This window comes from Herpailurus yagouaroundi, unplaced genomic scaffold, assembly GCF_014898765.1.
Source record: "Herpailurus yagouaroundi ecotype Mexico unplaced genomic scaffold, PumYag 141, whole genome shotgun sequence".
NCBI classification, from domain to species: Eukaryota; Metazoa; Chordata; class Mammalia; order Carnivora; family Felidae; genus Herpailurus; species Herpailurus yagouaroundi.
Genome location: NW_024412396.1, coordinates 38888169 through 38905954, shown reverse-complemented (window position 1 = coordinate 38905954; position 17786 = coordinate 38888169). Strand labels below are relative to the sequence as shown.

General features: G+C 42.2%; 1 protein-coding gene across 1 annotated transcript in view; it reads right to left on the bottom strand.

Annotated features, from left to right (window-relative positions):
* Positions 1-1572: 1572 nt before the first annotated feature.
* Positions 1573-17786, bottom strand: part of RHOJ (ras homolog family member J) — an 86053-nt gene continuing 69839 nt past the window's right edge. The window contains exons 3-5 of the mRNA XM_040477340.1: positions 16345-16509; positions 13897-13992; positions 1573-4051 (exon numbers count right to left, since the gene is read on the bottom strand). Coding sequence (XP_040333274.1) covers positions 3905-4051; positions 13897-13992; positions 16345-16509 — 408 coding nt within the window. The 3' untranslated portion in view covers positions 1573-3904. The remainder of the gene's footprint in view (positions 4052-13896; positions 13993-16344; positions 16510-17786) is intronic.

Sequence of the window (17786 nt, the reverse complement as noted above, 5' to 3'; positions counted from 1 at the left end):
AGGTGAGAGAACTCTTCAGAGAGAGAGAGAGGGAAGAGAGAGAACTGACTGAGCCACCCAGGTGCCCCAATACTGCATCTTTAAAGGTTTACCTCTAGTCCGATATTGTTTTTCTGAAGACTCTCTACTTTGTGAGGTTATTGCTCACAAGAATCTATACTCTAAATAATAACATTTTTGTTGGCCTCAAGTTTTGGGTTTAACTTTCTTTAATTTCTCCTAAAATTGTGAGCATGGTTGTGATTACTTCTTTACTACCATTTAAATATTATTTCCTTGGGGCGCCTGGGTGGCTCAGTCAGTTAAGCGGCCGACTTCAGCTCAGGTCACGATCTTGCGGTCCGTGAGTTCGAGCCCCGCGTCGGGCTCTGTGCTGACAGCTCGGAGCCTGGAGCCTGCTTCCGATTCTGTGTCTCCTTCTCTCTGACCCTCCCCCGTTCATGCTCTGTCTCTCTCTGTCTCAAAAATAAATAAAAACATTAAAAAAAAATAAAAAAAATATTATTTCCTTATTGATGGTTCTATGGCAATTGCGTATGGTTATATCCACTTTACCTGGCATTTCTCTTACAGACTAGAGATCTTCCAAGTGGTTCTTTGCACATCATGATCAGACATATTGTTATTGGAGTCTCAGGACCAAAATTTCCTTCCTGTCATATGTATATGAGTTATTTTTTGGATTTCCCAGTTTAGAGTTTCCTGGTTTAGGGTTGCTGTAGTTATTGCATTCAGTAATTCTTCTTTGAGTATAACTTTTCTTGGCAGAAATCAGCCCAGATTACTTACCGTGACATGCCTTTGACTTGCGTGTATCCTGTGTGTTTCCAAAATAGCCCAAGGAGTCCATTAATTCTACCAAGACACCAACCATCTGATTGAAAAAAATATCTACCAAACTAGCTACTTGGTTAAGCCATTAGATTGAGATTACATTGTTGTATACTGTGCAGTTAAATTGGGATACGGTATATTGTATACTGTGGATTCCGAGCATACTGTAGATCAAACTCTAGTCTCTAGGTTATTACTAGTGTGACAGATTATCTAATTTATAGGGCCTAAGTTATGCATTTGACATGTGGCTAACGTCTATAGAGTAAACAGATGCAACTCTGGTAATACACCTGCAAAACTACAACTTAACATCTGTGATTATGAATCAACTGTAGTGTGAGGTAAGCATACTCACCTGGGAAGCAGAATAGCTGAGGTCTGTTCCAGCTCTGCCATAACACACCTCTTTTGACCCATCTGGACTTGAGTTTCCTCATCTGTACAATGAGGGGGTTGGACTATATTTTCTGGGGTCTCTTTTAGTCTGAAAAGCTAAGACTTTACCCTCCAATGGAGATCGGCTGCCCCTTCTTGACTTTGGAAGATTGTGTAGACCGTTAAAGGATCCTTCTTCAGATCCTTCTTTCAGATGTCTTCTTATCTTTGGCATCAGGATATAGTTTTGTTTAATCTTAAGGCACAAAACACTTTTCAGTGAACTACCTTTTGCCTTGAAACAGGGAATACATGGTTAATTTGGTGGAATGACATTAACTCATTTAGGTTGCTTTGTTCTTTGTTATTTTATTTAATAATTAGCTCCTAAGCACCTAAGGGCTGGAGCCTCTCCACCCAGACACTAACAGTCTCTCTCCGGGTTCTTGTTCTAGAGGAGAGAATGGTCTTCCCACTGTGGACAAGTTAATCTCTGTGTTCCAGTAGGGAGATGATGGCTTGGGCAACCATTTGCCTGTTGAATGCACACATCTGGAAAATCCTCCTTGGTGGAGCAAATATACAGCATTGGATTTTTCATCCACATCAATGAGAAGTGAGGAGTGGCCCCTTAGCAAGATGTAACTATGCAATCATGCAACAAAAGTGGCTAACGGCACTTCATTTATTACAGGACTAAATGCTCATTGTTGTTTGTAAAGAATGAATCCATAACCTCTGCAGGGTTATAGTTTATGCACAGTTGGTTTTCATTTACAGAGGCAGAAAGTCCTTGTCTTCTCTGTCAAGCTTTGACTTACAAAACTCCCGTTTTCTTTCAGTTTGGGGTGTGTGTGTGTGTGTGTGTGTTTAAGAAAACGTTTAGCAACTAGATGGGAGGGAAGAGAAATAGAACTTGCAATGTGGAAGAAGGGAAACACATTTCAGAAATTCTAAACAAACAAACAAACAAAACCTAAACAACTGAGGGGGTGTCATGGAAAGTCCTAACGGAAAAGACCTACATCATATGCTTCTTTTTTATGTGCTTCCTCCAAGAGCAGAAGGGACTAGAAAGACTGGATTTTTCCAACAGAAGGAGTGTGAATGCAAAGATTCTTCTGCTGAAATTGGTGTCATTTGATGTTGCAAAGAGGCACTTGGCTTATGCAATTGAAATAAAAAGTAAAGTGCCTACCTGGGTGTTTCCAGGGTAATTGTAAGCAAATAAGACTAATTAGGAGACTTTATAGTCTCTAATTAAAAGCTAGGAAAAAACTCACTCGGTGAAACAAGAATCCCAGGATGTTTGGAAGAAGCATATAGAAAGGGCACATAATTACTTTCTGGGGGCTTTTACTTCCCAAGACCGAAATTCCTGTTCTACAGAGCACATCATTTTGGAAGCAGGGGATAAACAGATCCAGAGCTGAGTATACACAGATCCATCCCCTAAATATACATTTGGGATAATGAGTGTAGGAACTAGGGAGAGGCAATATTTTAGTACCAGCTGTACTTGGAAAATGTCGTTTAAATAGAACTGGGAGCGTGCATGGGGTAAGCTGAGAAGCACTTCGGGTTGATGCAAGTGAAAAAATTGAGGCACTTTGCTTAACCTTTGGAGACTTTTAAACATTTGCTTTTTCGTGCCCTGTGGCCAGGTCTTTCTTTTAGATCAGGTTATCATTGGGCATGGGAGTAAGTGTGAATTCAAGGGAGGGAACAGGTCTGCCATGGGGAAGGGAGGGAGCAGGAAAGTTCACTTTGCTGAATAAAGAATATTTTAAAAGATTTTTAAAAGGTCTGTATATTCTCACCGGGTCAGTTTGATTGAAAAGCAGAGAAACTACTTTCTTAAACACAGTTCATTTGTAGCTTGCCACAATATAAATATGGAAAAAAAAAATAACGCTACCCATCAGCGAAAGCATTTCCAGGGTGAATCTTTGGCAAAAATGTGGACCCACAACAATTCAACCGGGTTCAAAAATCTTGGCTTTGTAAATTTCCAAAAGTTTAAACATTTTCTTGTTTTCTTCTTACAGTCAGGCAGGCATTCAGAGGTACATATTGGTTCTAATAGCTTTGGTAGAAACAGGCTGAATATGGAAATGCGTATAAAATACATTGTCTTTAGGCTAACTTGGTATGGATTTGTAAGGCCTGAGTAAATTGGTATATTAGTAAACTTCTTAGAACAATACAAATAAATGCAAGACACATAGGGGGAACAACAGATTCAGGAGGAAGGGTTAGTATGGTATTCCCGTGTTTTGTAGAAGACACTGGGTAAGGCCACTAATATAGGAACCAAGTTCCTTTTTTTTTTTTTTTTTTTTGTTGATTTTTTTCCATCAGCTTCCCGTTCATGGGGGGGGGGGGGGGGGGATGCAAAATGCAACATGGTCTTTGCCTTTGTTTTCAGCATGGTCAGCAGCGGCACTGGCTGAAATCCGGGCTCCGCATTCTCCGATTTGGATGCTTCTGGCTGGTAGAGAGGACGGGCAGGTGGCTGACGAGTGTGCTGCTGTGCTCCTGGAGGGCGGTGTGTGTGTGTGGGGGGGTCTTCCTGGCGTGCAAGGGCAAGCCTTCGTGCTTGCGAAGGGACTTCCTCTCTGGTCGTGCCCTCCTTCGTGGTTTGAGCTTGGTCTCACCCTTGGATGCGGGTGGAGGCCGGTCCCCAGCAGCCTCAGAGAACTGCACAGCAGCTGTGACACTCGCAGCAGCGTTTCTTCTTTTTCTTGGGGTGGAAAATGGTGAGGATTGCTTCATCAAAAACGGCTTTGAGACCTTTCTGAGTTAGGGCCGAGCACTCCAGGTAGCACTGCGCTCCAATCTTAAACACAAAAAGAGAGAAAGGCGTGAGGGGGACAGGAGAGACAACAGCAGAGTGGTTTCAGCCCCCTGCCCTGCCAAGTGCTACCGCTCCTGGTCCCACAGACGGCCGGGGTTGGGTTGGATTTTTTTTTTTTTCCTTTTTTACATTTCCAGTTGCATCGGCTATTCTAATTTTTGTATTTTTCACTTTCTGGTATTAGCAATAAATGGCCATGGATTGCCTTTGGTAAGCAGCAAGTTCTGAAAGTGATCCGTAACCACTCATCCCGAATGTAAGAATACAACAAATGTACAAATTGAGAGAGGATTCAAAGCCAGTGATATGGTTTAAATATACTTTGTGAACAACAGGGCTACATGATGTTGTTTTTAGCACCCTTTCGTATGCATGCAGAATGTGTAAATCTGGTACAAGTGAAATGTATCTCCTTCTGTATGTGAGAAGGCAGTGTCAGCTTGGTTGGTAAAGCACATAGGAAGAGTGGGGGATGAGGTTTGCTAGGTCATTCTTCACTAACACGCACTGCCGATGAGGTCTCTCTCAGCAAGGTAATATCCAATTGATATTATTATTTGGTTTTAACATACTCATTTTTAAAATTTTTATTTATTTTTGAGAGAGACACACAGAACACAAGCCGGGGAGGGTCAGACAGAGAGGGAGACACAGAATCCGAAGCAGGCTCCAGGCTCTGAGCTGTGAGCACAGAGTCTGACACGTGGCTCAAACCCACAAACCATGAGATCACGACCTAAGCTGAAGTCGGACGCTCAACCGACTGAGCCACCCAGGAGCCCCAGGTTTAACATACTCTAAAGGCATACTTTAAGGAGCTGAAAAACCCAAAACATGTACAAATAAAAATCATAAAATACATTTACTGACAAAGACACCCTCCTAGTTGGTATACATTCTATGTGTATTTAAGTGATTAAATATTTTGTTCTTGCTTAGGGCTTTATTTCAAAGCTGTTGATGATTTCATACTGTGGTGTATTTGGCAATCACAAAATCTCTTTGAGAAATACAGAAATTCAGTCCAGAACTATAGCTTCTTATTTAAAAAATAGCACGCCAGAGGGAGGCCTGCTTGGCTCAGTTGGTTAAATGTCCAACTCCTGATATAGGTTCAGGTCGTGATCTCCCCAGATGGGGCTCTGTGCTGAGTGCGGAGAACTGCTTGGGGTTCTCTCTCTCCCTCTTTCTCTCTGCCCCTCTCCTGCCTGCTCTCTCTGTCTCTCAAAATAAATAAATAAACTTAAAAAAAAAAAAGAGAAAAACCGAAGAATTAAAGCAGATGCGGAAGAGGATAGTTGGATGATGGTGAGCCCCTGGAAACCATAGCAGATACGTGACTAAATCAGGATAGCAAAATTACATGCCTATTCCAGTAGCTTATGTTAATAAGGGAGGCAGGGCTGGTGCCAGACCATAGGGAGAGGTGAGGAATGCAGTGAGCTGTGAAGCACACACCCCCTCTAGAGCTGGCAGTCTTACTCAGTTTTAGACCACTGTTGCCACGGTTCACTCACTGGTGCCCATCTTTGTATTTTTCAAGATGAGATGGACTTTTGAAAAAAAATTCTTTTTAATCTTTATTTATTTTTGAGATAGAGAGACAGAGTGTGAGCAGGGGAAGGGCAGAGAGGGGAGGGAGACACAGAATCCGAAGCAGGCTCCAGGCTCTGAGCTGTCAGCACAGAGCCCGACGTGGGGCTTGAATCCACGAAAGTGAGTTCGCGACCTGAGTCGAAGTTGCACGCTTAACCGACGGAACCACCCAGGTGCCCAAGATGAGTCGGACTTTTGGATTTTTAGTTAATAATTACCAACTTAAAAAATGCTCTGTGGGCCAACCAAGGCAGGAATGTGGGATTTCTTTGTCAGCGACCAGTCGTCTTGCAACTTGTGGAATAAAGGAATTTGTGGTTTAGCTTAGGATAGAGTGGGAACAGCCCCAGAAGGTAAAATGAACTGTTTAAGGGCACCCAGCCAGAAAGCGGAAGAACTGGACTAGAATCTGGGTCTCTTGGTGTGTGTTCTTTTCTTTGTTCTGCGATGATCATCCTTATCCCTCAACTCTGCAGGAAGTTGCTCAAGTCGACGATTAGCCCACATACATGAAAACCACACATGAAGTAAAGTTTTTCTGGCTGTGTCCGGATATAATGCACTTTTTCCCCCCTATAAAGAATAGATACTGTATGAGCTAAAGGAAAATATCCAAAGAAAAGATGTTGGCTATTAAAAACCTATTTTGTGGGTTCATTTTAAGGTTTGCCCTTTGGATTAAAGAATGGCTTTTGGAATCATTAAAACTAGTTAGATGCAAAAGAGGGATGAAAAGTAGAGAACATTTTGTTAATAATGTCATGAAATATCTTACATTTTGGGATTGTGGCCAGTGCTTGATATGAACATGTGAAATGCACCTTACTCTAGTGAAGATGTCAACTGAATGGCTGCTTGCAACGTGCTAGTCCTTCTCTGTCATCCTGAAAAAATACGCAGAGCGTGTTGTGGGGCCGTCCTACCTGGAATACCTCCTCGCTAAGATCACGAGCCTCACTTGATCCTGGAAATCATGGGAGACCTGGGCTCAGCTCACACATGGGGTTCTGGGCCCTCTGATCCTGCAAGATGGGCAGGGGCATTCCATCCCCCTCCCTCACCTCCCAGAGTGCAGCTGACAGCATGGCAGGGCTTGCCTTTTGAAGGTGGAGGAAGAGCCCACACTTGTCTGTCCTAGTTCAGATATTTTGGAAGATAGTGAAACAGTAGATCAAGACATTATTGGGTAGCCGTGTTAATACAACATGGTTTTGGACTGATAGTCCCAGGAAAAGTAGCAAACAGGGTGTGATTTGGGAAGAATGTGTGAGAAACAGAACTTAGGTAAGAGGTGAGTGTTTTGTGGGGCGCCTGGGTGGCTCAGTAAGTTCAGCGTCCCACTCTTGGTTTCAGTTCAGGTCACGATCTCATAGTTTCGTGGGTTTGAGCCCCGTGTCTGGTTCTGCGGTGGCAGCACGGAGTTTGCTTGGGATTCTCTCTCCTCTCTCTCTGCTTCTCCCCAGCTCACGGTGTCTCTCTCTCTCAAATAAATGAATAAACTTAAAGAAAAAAGAGGTGAGTTTTTGTTAACCATGTATCAGTGGTCTGAGGGTCAAAGAACTCGCAGAAGAAGGTACAGCCATGTTAGAGAAATTGCTAAAGAGAAACCACCTCATTTATGACCTCAACAATGTGAAATGGAAAACTGTCCCAAAGAAGCATGACTTCCCTTACAGTTTCATCTACCCCTTGGAACAAAGTGACCTACACAGCCAAATATTTAGAACAATCTGTAAGAACGCAGGATTTGTGGATCCTTGTTTAGATCCACATGTTATCTGTGACGTGCTTTGCCAAAACGATTTATTTTCCGGAAAAAAAATAGAGACTGAGGAATGTAAACTGAGAGAACACTTTCCTAATAGCTTTATAATAGCTCAAATTTATCATCCCAAGGCTGGGAAATTTATCAGATGTGCACAGAACATACAAGAGTCCGACAAGAAGAAATTAAACAAACCAACAGACAAACAAAACCCACGGTGACCAATCAAGTGAAAGAAAACCAACTACTTCTTCCAGGTTGTCTTTGTGGAGGTGGGACATGTTACAGAGTAAGATAGAGCATACCCTGAAAAAGACCATGAAGTCTTCCCGGCTGTAGACGCACCTGAGAGGCACACAAATTTAACAACAATTAGAGTTTCCTGAGCAAACCTCAGGTGTCACTGGGTCACTAAATCGTTGTAAGAACTTTGCAAGGTAGGTCTGTCACCTCGTTTGCAGCTCAGAAGAGTGATGCTAGAGACGATAAGTTACTTCCGTAAGGTCATGCAACTGAAGAAGTGTCAGAGGTTTGAATCTGTCTGTCCCCTGAGCCAGAGTCTTAACACTCTGTGGGGATGACGCTAGCAAAAAAAAAAAGAAATGTGTCCGAAAGAGTAAAACTAATGAACAAAAGAGACGTTGTTTTGGAGGCAGTGAAGGTGATAAGAGAGGAAAGAAAGAAAAGGTAAGCCATTTCCCTCTAAATGGAGAGGGGAGCAAATACTAATGGAATAAACACAGTAAGGTGGTATCTAAAGAACCAGCTAATAACAGAGAAGTTCTCTATTTCTTACTTAAGAATTAGGAGAGGTACAGGCAACACGAAAGCCAAGAAAAAAAAAAGGAACCTAGTGACTTGTGAGAGAAATTTTATCGTAACAAGTTGCTGAAAGAGGCAAACGTTTCTAGGCTGGATGGATTTGCAGCTGACTTTTTTAAAAGACTATAAGGCAGAGATTGCCAACTCAAGGGTGGATAGATAATGTAGTGCACCGCTTCAGTGAAGGTTAGTATGGAGGGGTGGGGATTGTGAAAAACTGAAGGATACATCCCTTGTCTGAAAGACTGTTTAAACGTTGCAGTTGATGAGGAAATGCTAGCCTTGTGTTGCCAGAGCTTTTGGGGTGTGTGTGTGTGTGTGTGTAAGAAGTCAGAAATGTGTATCTTTATGTAAAGTGTCCATTGTTCAGTGTTACCCTCTAAATCACATTAAAAACACACATGTGTGGGAATGCAAGCTGGTGCAGCCACTCTGGAAAACAGTATGGAGGTTCCTCAAAAAACTAAAAATAGAACTACCCTATGACCCAGCAATTGCACTAGTAGGTATTTACCCAAGGGATACAGGTATGCTGTTTCTAAGGGGCACATACACCCCAATGTTTATAGCAGCACTATCGACAATAGCCAAAGTATGGAAAGAGCCCAAATGTCCATCGATGGATGAATGGGTAAAGAAGATGGGGTATATATATATATATATATATACACACACAATGGAGTATTACTCGGCAATCAAAAAGAATTAGATTTTGCCATTTGCAACTACGTGGATGGAACTGGAGGGTATTATGCTAAGTGAAATTAGTTAGAGAAAGACAAAAATCATATGACTTCACTCATATGAGGACTTTAAGAGACAAAACAGATGAACATAAGGGAAGGGAAACAAAAATAATCTAAAAACAGGGAGGGGAACAAAACAGAAGAGACTCATAAATATGGAGAACAAACTGAGGGTTACGGGAGGGGTTGTGGGAGGTGGGATGGGCTAAATGGGTAAGGGGCATTAAGGAATCTACTCCTGAAATCATTGTTGCACTAGATGCTAACTAATTTGGATATAAATTAAAAATAAAATAAAAATAAAATAAAAAAAAACTACACATGTGGACTGATCAAAGCATTTGTGGGTGACATTTGGTTCATCACTTGCCAATGTAGTCCCTATGCTTCTTAAAAAAAAGTTTATTTATATTGAGAGAGAGAGACAGAGCGAGAGAGCGAGCATGGGAGGGACAGAGAGACAGGGAGAGAGAGAATCCCAAGTAGGCTCCATGCTTCCAGTGCAGAGTCTAAGGCGGGGCTTGATCCCATGAACAGTGAGATCATGACCTGAGCTGAAATCAAGAGTTGGATGCTTAACTGACTGAGCCACCCAGGTGCCCCTGTACTCCCTATGCTTTAAAGGACACCTTTTTCAGGCACTAATTTCTCTATTTGGAAGTTTTTCCTCCCTTGTCCCTAAGTTTGTCCCCCTGATAAACTTGCCTTTATCCCTCATACTTGGCTCAGATGTCAATTGCTTCAAGAAATTGTCTCTGAGTCCTCCTTCCCCGAATGTGTCCATCACTCCCTGCTCTCTGCTACCTCAGTACTAAAAGCATTCTTGGGGCGCCTGGGTGGCTCAGTCAGTTAAGCATCTGACTTCGGCTCAGGTCATGATCTCACGGTCCGTGAGTTCGAGCCCCGCGTCGGGCTCTGTGCTGATGGCTCAGAGCCTGGAGCCTGTTTCAGATTCTGTGTCTCCCTCTCTCTGTGACCCTCCCCTGTTCATGCGCTGTGTCTCTCTGTCTCAAAAATAAATAAACGTTAAAAAAAAAAAATTAAAAGTATTCATTCAGGTGACGTGCCGTTGTCTGCAGTCACCCTCTTCTTCTGGCCTATGGGCCCCTTGAGGCAAGGAGCTATCTCTCCTTCATTTCTGTGACCCAGAGCCCAGTTGTGGAGTGACCAAGTTTCAAAGACCGTGAGAGAAGGAAGAAACGGCCAGCATACAAAACAAGGAGGGTAACGGTGACTTTTGCAGTCTGTAGGCAGGAATGCAAGACTCCAGTTGATTAAGACGACTGAACATTGGGGCACCTGGGTGGCTCAGTCGGTTAAACTTCTGACTTCAGCTCAGGCCTTGATCTCACAGTTTGTGAGTTCAAGCCTCACATCGGGCTCTGTGCTGACAGCTTGGAGCCTGGAAACTGCTTCAGATTCTGTGTCTCCCTTTCTCTCTGACCCTCCCCAACTCACGCTCTGTTTGTCTCTGTAAAGTACATAGACATTTTTTTTAAAGGATGACTAAACATTGATTCCAGGATTTCTACAGTGATTTGGCTGCTTTAAAAAAATTTTTTAATGTTTATTTATTTATTTTTTATTTATTTTTAATGTTTATTTATTTTTGAGAGAGAAAGAGAGAGAGACAAAGACAGAGACAGAGTATGAGCGGGGAAGGGGCAGAGAGAGAGGGAGACACAGGATCTGAAGCAGGCTCCAGGTTCAGCACAGAGCCTGACACGGGGCTCGAACTCACTGACCGCAAGATCATGACCTGAACCAGAGTCGGATGCTTAACCGACTGAGCCATCCAGGCACCCCAGCAACTTTGCCGCTTTAAACCCACTGGTGCATACATGTTACAAAACCAGCAGGAAACGGGTACCAAGACAAAGAGTGAGAACAATCATAAGGAAGGCGCGGGGTGAAGTAGATAGCAGAAGAAGGCGAAAAAGAGGCCAAAGGCTGAAAAAAGGGAGAATGGCAAAGCGTTTTGTCAAGACGTACCTTAGGAAGTCTGAACTTAGAAAATCATGGTCAGGTTGAATCAGATGGAATTGGGAAAGCAAACGCCCAGTGAATTATAATCTTAGAGCTCCAGTGCAGCGGGGTGGCTGGCGCATGTGAGGTGTTCAGTGAGTTATTGACAAGTGCGGCCAGTAGTAGTGTGGACATGCGCCCATGAGGAAGCTGGCTGGGGATGAACAAATGCAATAACGACAAGGAGAGGGAGGATAAAACAAGCAGAGGCGTAACGATGAATATTTATTACCAATGGATGCAAAAATATTCATGTAAATGTGGTAGACTTTTGACAAGTGTAAAGAATGGTAACTATGTATGGTATGAAAGTGGCCTTTGAAAATAAAACGCCCTTTGCGGCCAAAGAGAGGTGATAGAAGAAAAATGCTCTGGAAATGGAAAGGTACTGACCCCAAAGGAGTTGAATATGAAAGACCTGAACTTGCAAAGCACTTGAACTACGGGGAGAAGATGCACATTAAAGTACAGGGCTTCAGTGTATAGAAAAGAAGCCCCAAGACTCCAGGTTTCTTTACAGACTACAGGAGGGAGCAGGGGAACATGTGGGTTAAAGCAGCGTCATACCCCAGCTCTGCTGCTTTCTAGCGGTGTGACCTCAGCCTCTCTGAGCCTCAGTTTCCTCTAGGAAAGTGAAAATAATAATAGACACACCTCGGGGGGTTGCTGTGAGAATTAATTAAGACATGGCATGTGAAGCGCTTGGCAGAAAGCCTGGCACACTGCAAACACTCCGTAAATGCTTGCTGTTATTATCAACTACTTGACAGGAAAGTCAGGGAGCAGAGAGACTTAAAGCATCTCTATAATTACATGAATTGTGATGAAACAAGTTAAACTCTTGCTTGGATTTCTTCTAAATTGGGTTTCATAAGCTAAACACGATTCTCTCCGTATCCGAGAGCAGTTGCTAGGAGAAACTGGCAAAAGACACTAAAGTGGTGAACTCAGCCATTGTTCCTAAAATAAGTATGAGACGAGATGGGAGGCTTTGGAGTGACTTCTTTTCAGAGGGAGAAACAATTTCCTAAATGAGAAGTCAGGCTAGGACACTGACAACATGATGGTGGAGATAGGACAGAAGCAGGGGAAGCGGAAACCAAGTTCATGCAGAAAGCTGGTGCTGAGCCTCTGGGACCTGCTCGTGAAAAACAGATAGCTGGGAATCACATACGATTGTTTTCGTGGCTTGATGTTTATGTACCTTTAGTGAGAGAAGTTAAGCTGAATGTTTGAGGAATAGGTAGAAGAACCTCCAGACATGCACCCATTTTACAGAAGGCAAGATAAATGGTTGGAGGAGACAGTTTACATCATGGTCAGGTACACAGCGGTGACATCCACAGATCTGGATTAGAGTTGCTTGTGTCATTATCAGCTGTGTGAATCCAACATTTTCATCTCCCTAAGACTCTGTTTCCTTGCCTGTGCGATGAGACAAACACTGTCTACTTCAGCGGGTTACCATGAGGCTGAAATGAGACAGAGCCTGTAAAGGGCTTAGTATCCCAAGAACTCGATGAATGGCTCATACTAGTAGTTGTAAAATGACATTCACAGAAGTAGGAAGTGTTGTCTCAAGTACTTGTGAAATATCCTCATGTATTGTGTCCATATAAACATAATTCATTTCTATTCGAGTGTATCCCTTAGTTTTGGTGCCTATAAGAAAATTTCCAGAAGAGAAACACACACATTTTTATTTATGAAGAATTTGTATGTAATATTTTTCTTGGCCAGTTTAAAAGGGTGACTCCTATTCTGCCCAGGGCACGCAGTTTTGCAGGGTTAGTTACTTTAGGAAGTAAAAGAGGGGCGCCTGGGTGGCTCAGTCCGTTAAGAGTCCGACTTCGGCTCAGGTCATGATCTCACAGTTTGTGAATCGAGCCTGATGCTGGGCTCTGGGCTCACAGTGTGGAGCCTGCTTTGGATTCTTGCCGTCTCCTCTCTCTCTATCCCTCCCCTGCTTGCACTTTTGCTCTCTCTCAGAAACAAATAAAAGAAACAAACAAAAAATAATACTGGTTTAAAAAAAAAAGAAAGTAGAAGCAATTTCTGAAACTTCTAGTCTGGGTCTATGGGTTTGTGACTCTATCAATGAGGAAGTGACTCAGGTTATGGAAATATGATTTAAAAGCCTCCTCTTGCATAAAACACCTCCTCTAGTGTCCATTTTAGTGTCTGTTTTTGCACACATCTTGGTGGTCATTGGGAGACAAAGATTTGGTCTAAAAAAATTCCCCATCAAAATCACCATTCCTGTTAAGCTCTCAAGAATGCAGAAAGGTCTGTGATGACAGTTTCAGCTGTGAGTTAGTTGCTATTATCTGTCCTTAGCCACTTGGATTCTCCAACTAGTTATCTTCTTTCTGGTCCACGTGAGTGCTCTAGATGCTGTTTCTGAGATAATCCGGCTGCTCTAAGTGGCTATTCGTTATATGGTGAGAAATATTGAACAAATATAACCCTGCCAGATGCTAATCTAAGTTTTCCCCAAGAAAATCACTAAATACCTTTTATGGGGTCATTTAAATAAATTACATTGATAATAAGTAGTGAGATGAGTCCCTTTATTCACACTAAATACAGAACTGGATATTCTAAATGTTGCTAAATCAAATGACAAGTGCTTCAGGAGTTGAAATTCACCAAGTTTTTTTCTAAAAGAAGAACAGACAATGGTGGCTGGGAAGACGCCAACCAAACGGTCCCTTCCAGTGTCACTAGAACAGAGGGGACAGTATGAAGCAGACAGAGGATCCTTGAACACACTGCGCTTTAAAGCAAAAGTCCACGTAGCTCACTCATTCCAAACCATGCACCAAATTCTTCCGTCAGCATATATTTCAAATTAAATCCAAATCTGACTGTACCGCTTTCGCAAGCTTCACACCGTGCTCGTAAGTGAGAGGTTTCTCTTTCATATACAGCAAACGGGCCAAGGTTTTGGGGTCATCGCGGAGATCAATCTGGCAAAACAAACAAACAAACAAACAAACAAAAAACCAAAAAAAAAAAAAAAAACCCCATGAGTGATAAGCTTACTTATTTTTTTAGGCTAAGTAGATATTTTAAACCGTGATATGGTAGAGATTCTCCCCACCACCACTTTACATCTATGAAGTTGCCGACTGACTTTTCTTTAAGGAGGTGCATACATACACATGCCCATATTACATCGAAAAAATAAAGGGATTTCTTTGTAAATGTCAACATCAGGTTTTCCATGTGCTTTCTTCTCCAAAAGCAATTCCCCCGGGGGCTAGACTCACTCTAATAATTCTGTGGTTGTTTCAGGCGTTTTTGAAATTTCCTACTTATTTTTAGATCCCACTTACAGGATATTACAATGATTGATCAGTCTTATTACCTTGCAGTGATGCCTCATTTGATCCCAAATTATATTACTCATTTCTTAATAGTCTATTTCCTGGCTGTGAATACATCTTTGTCTTCACCCTCATAGGGATAAAGATTTGTCTCCTATGAGGATATTTTAAGGAATGTTGATGCAGACTTGGAAGGCATATCCTAAAGAGGAATTTCCAAAGGTCTACCTAAGGAATGAGCATTAATCTTTTCAAAGGTAGAACTACTTTGAAAATAGCCTGTATGTTGGGATTAGTTTTCATAATTTAAATAAATATTTTAGTTGCTTTACAATCTCACTGTGTTGGGGTGTCGGGTGGCTCGGTTGGCTAAGCATGTGACTTTGGCTCAGGTTGTGATCTCACGGTTTCTGAGTTCGAGCCCCACCTCGGGCTCTGCACTGACAGTGTGGAACCTGCTTGGGATTCTCTCTCTGCTCCTCCCCCACTCCCTCTCTGTCTCTCTCTGTCTCAAAATAAATAAATAAATAAATAAATAAATAAACTTAAAAAGATCTCAATGTGTATGTGAACCTATGCACACATGAATGGGTGTAAATGTGACTTTTAAAGAAAAACCGAAATATTTATACATTAGAGTACCATTTATAAGCACATTGCTCTGCTTTAGCGATCTGCGGGTTTTTTCTTTTTGGTCTATTTATTTATTTAAAAAAATTTTTTTAAATTTATTTTGAGAGAGAGTACATGCTCGTGGGGAAGGGGTAGAGAGGGGCAGAGAGAGAGGGAATCCCCATCAGGCTCCGTGCTGTCAGCACAGAGCCCTGTGTGGGGCTCGATCTGACCACGACCTGAGCCAAAACCAAGAGTTGGATGCTAAACCAACTGAGCCACCCTCGTGCCCCTCTTTTTTGGTCTTGATTGTCCAATGTAGTGCCACCAGTTATAAAAGAGGCGCAAATCGCACAGAGAGGTTTATGTCCTGTCACATATTTTGGCAGCAGGGATCTGGGCTCTGTCAGTATGGTCAAACATCATCATCTGGAATTAGGGTAAAAGCCTGCTTTTAAGCAATTCTCTTTCAGAGTAGAAGCATTAACTATACTCTGATTTTTGGATGTGTTCATCTTCTGTCCAGATCTTCTCTAGGAAATGCTTTTACTATTTTTAAAAATTTCTCTTTTCGGTCAGAATATAAAAGGAAAAATAGAAAACAGGAACCTATGAAACAGATAATAATAAAACCCTTCCATATTATTACATTTCTGTGGCTTTGGATAGTAATTTAGCAAAGAACAAAATCCTTTCAAAATTATAAGAAGGAGGAACAATCTTGAACACATTTGTGCAATTGGCTTCCTGTTGGTAATTCAAATTATAGAACTTTATTAGCTTTCAAAACATTTTAAGGCCCTTTACAGCCACAGGTTTGTTTATCTAATACATCTGTTTTTAACTTCTTTCCTAAGATCCAAAAGACCAAGAGGTTTAAAGGGAACAGAGAAGAGTGAATTTCTGTCTTTCTCCAGTGGCGTTATGGAGCTCCTGGAGTAATGTGCCCATTTGGACTTTTGGGGTCACTTTGACATCCATACCTATTCTGTGACTTTCAAACAATTGTAGATTTCAGATATAAAAAAAAAAAAGATTAGGTAATTAGCGCGATCGACGTCCGCACCTCGTTCCTCTGGCTCAGGACTGGAGAAGGGTGTCTACTTCAAAAAGTACTTTGTTACTTAAAAATAAAGAGCAGAGGGATTAATTTTTAAAGATCACATCAAAACCTCCTCTTCGTGTAAATAGCTCTATTGTTCTTTCGACCACGAGCTAAATAATCATGCAGATCTTAGGCACGGCTACTTCTGGGGTTGATACCTCAGACACACTCTTCCCTAGTGTTGGTGAAATAGGCTGTTCAAGAGAAGCCTGGTCTTTCCTTTTTTGCTGCCCTCCTGCCCTGCCCACCACACCTTGCCATCACCCGCCTCTAACCTGGGTCCCTATGAGGACGTAAGGCACGTGAGGCATGCAGTCCTTCAGCTCCGGGACCCATTCCTCCTGGACGTTGTGGTAAGAGGCAGGATTTACGACAGAGAAGCAGATCAAAAACACATCTGTGTTGGGGTAGGAGAGCGGCCTCAGCTGGTTGTAGTCCTCCTGCAGGTAGAGCAAAGAGTTTGTACAGACTCGGGAAGGCGGGCCCTACGTGCTTGAGTGTTCAGGGCAAGATTCCACCACAGCTCCCCGTGACCTGCTCCTGCTCCCGCCCTGGGATCTGGTGGTTCCCTATAGGCATTGCTAGAAATAAAGGAGCCATCAGTCAGAAAAACACCTTTTTGCTGTGTATAGAGGTTGTAAATAGCAGCCCCCCCCCCCCACAGTTTCAAAATTAAAATTTATTTATTTATTTTGTGAGAGAGAGAATGCACACGCTCATGTGCGTGTGCACCAGCGGGGGATGAGAGAAGGATAGAGAGAGAGAAGGAGAGAGAGAATCCCAAGCAGGCTCCATGCTGTCAGGACAGAGCCTGACACGGGCTCAAACTCACAAACTGTGAGATCATGACCTGAGCCAAATCAAGAGTTAGATGCTTAACTGACTGAGCCACTCAGGTGTCCCGTAAATATCTTCCATTTAGGAAAAACTTAGGAAGCAATTTTTTAAGGAGCTTTAGTGAGATAATTTACATACTATAAAGTTCACCCATTTAATGTGTATAATTCAATAAGGATTATTACAGTTCCCCGTTGCATTGTGCTGTATTGAATGGAGTTGTGTTGTATTGAATGTGGATTTAAATTAGTGTGCAATCGGCTAAGGCACAGCAGTTCTCTTCTTACACAATTTTTAAAAATTCCATGCAAATTTAATTTAGCATAAGCTAGCTGTAAATGTAAAGCAAAGAGTTGCTGCCAAATCAGACGGCACAATTTTGTAGAAATATATTGGGTGAGGGTTGGGAGTTCAGAATTCGGGGTTTCCTGTGAAGTCTACCTAGAGGCCACAGTGTGGCCTAAATAATAAAATACCAGATTGATTCTTCTTTCCCCAGGTTTCAAACCAGAATGTGTTCTGGTTGGAGAGTTCTGGCTTACGTAGGTTGTTTATGTATATGCTGTCAGAGCAGAAGAAGATAAAGACAAAGTAAAACATTGGAACATCTCACCTTTGGGAAAGTGTCAGCAAGTAACTTTCACCGTATGTGAAATGTTCTAGGAGGTTCCGAGGTAAATCCGCTATTTCAATATAACGTTTATATTTTCGTAGAATTTAGTAACACATAAGCCAAAAGTAATTTTATGTGTGTGTATACTCGATATTACATAAATATACACTATGTATACATACATATCTGCACACACCACAATATGACATACTTGTCATACACACCATGGATCGTTCATATATATATGCACACTACGTACATACATAG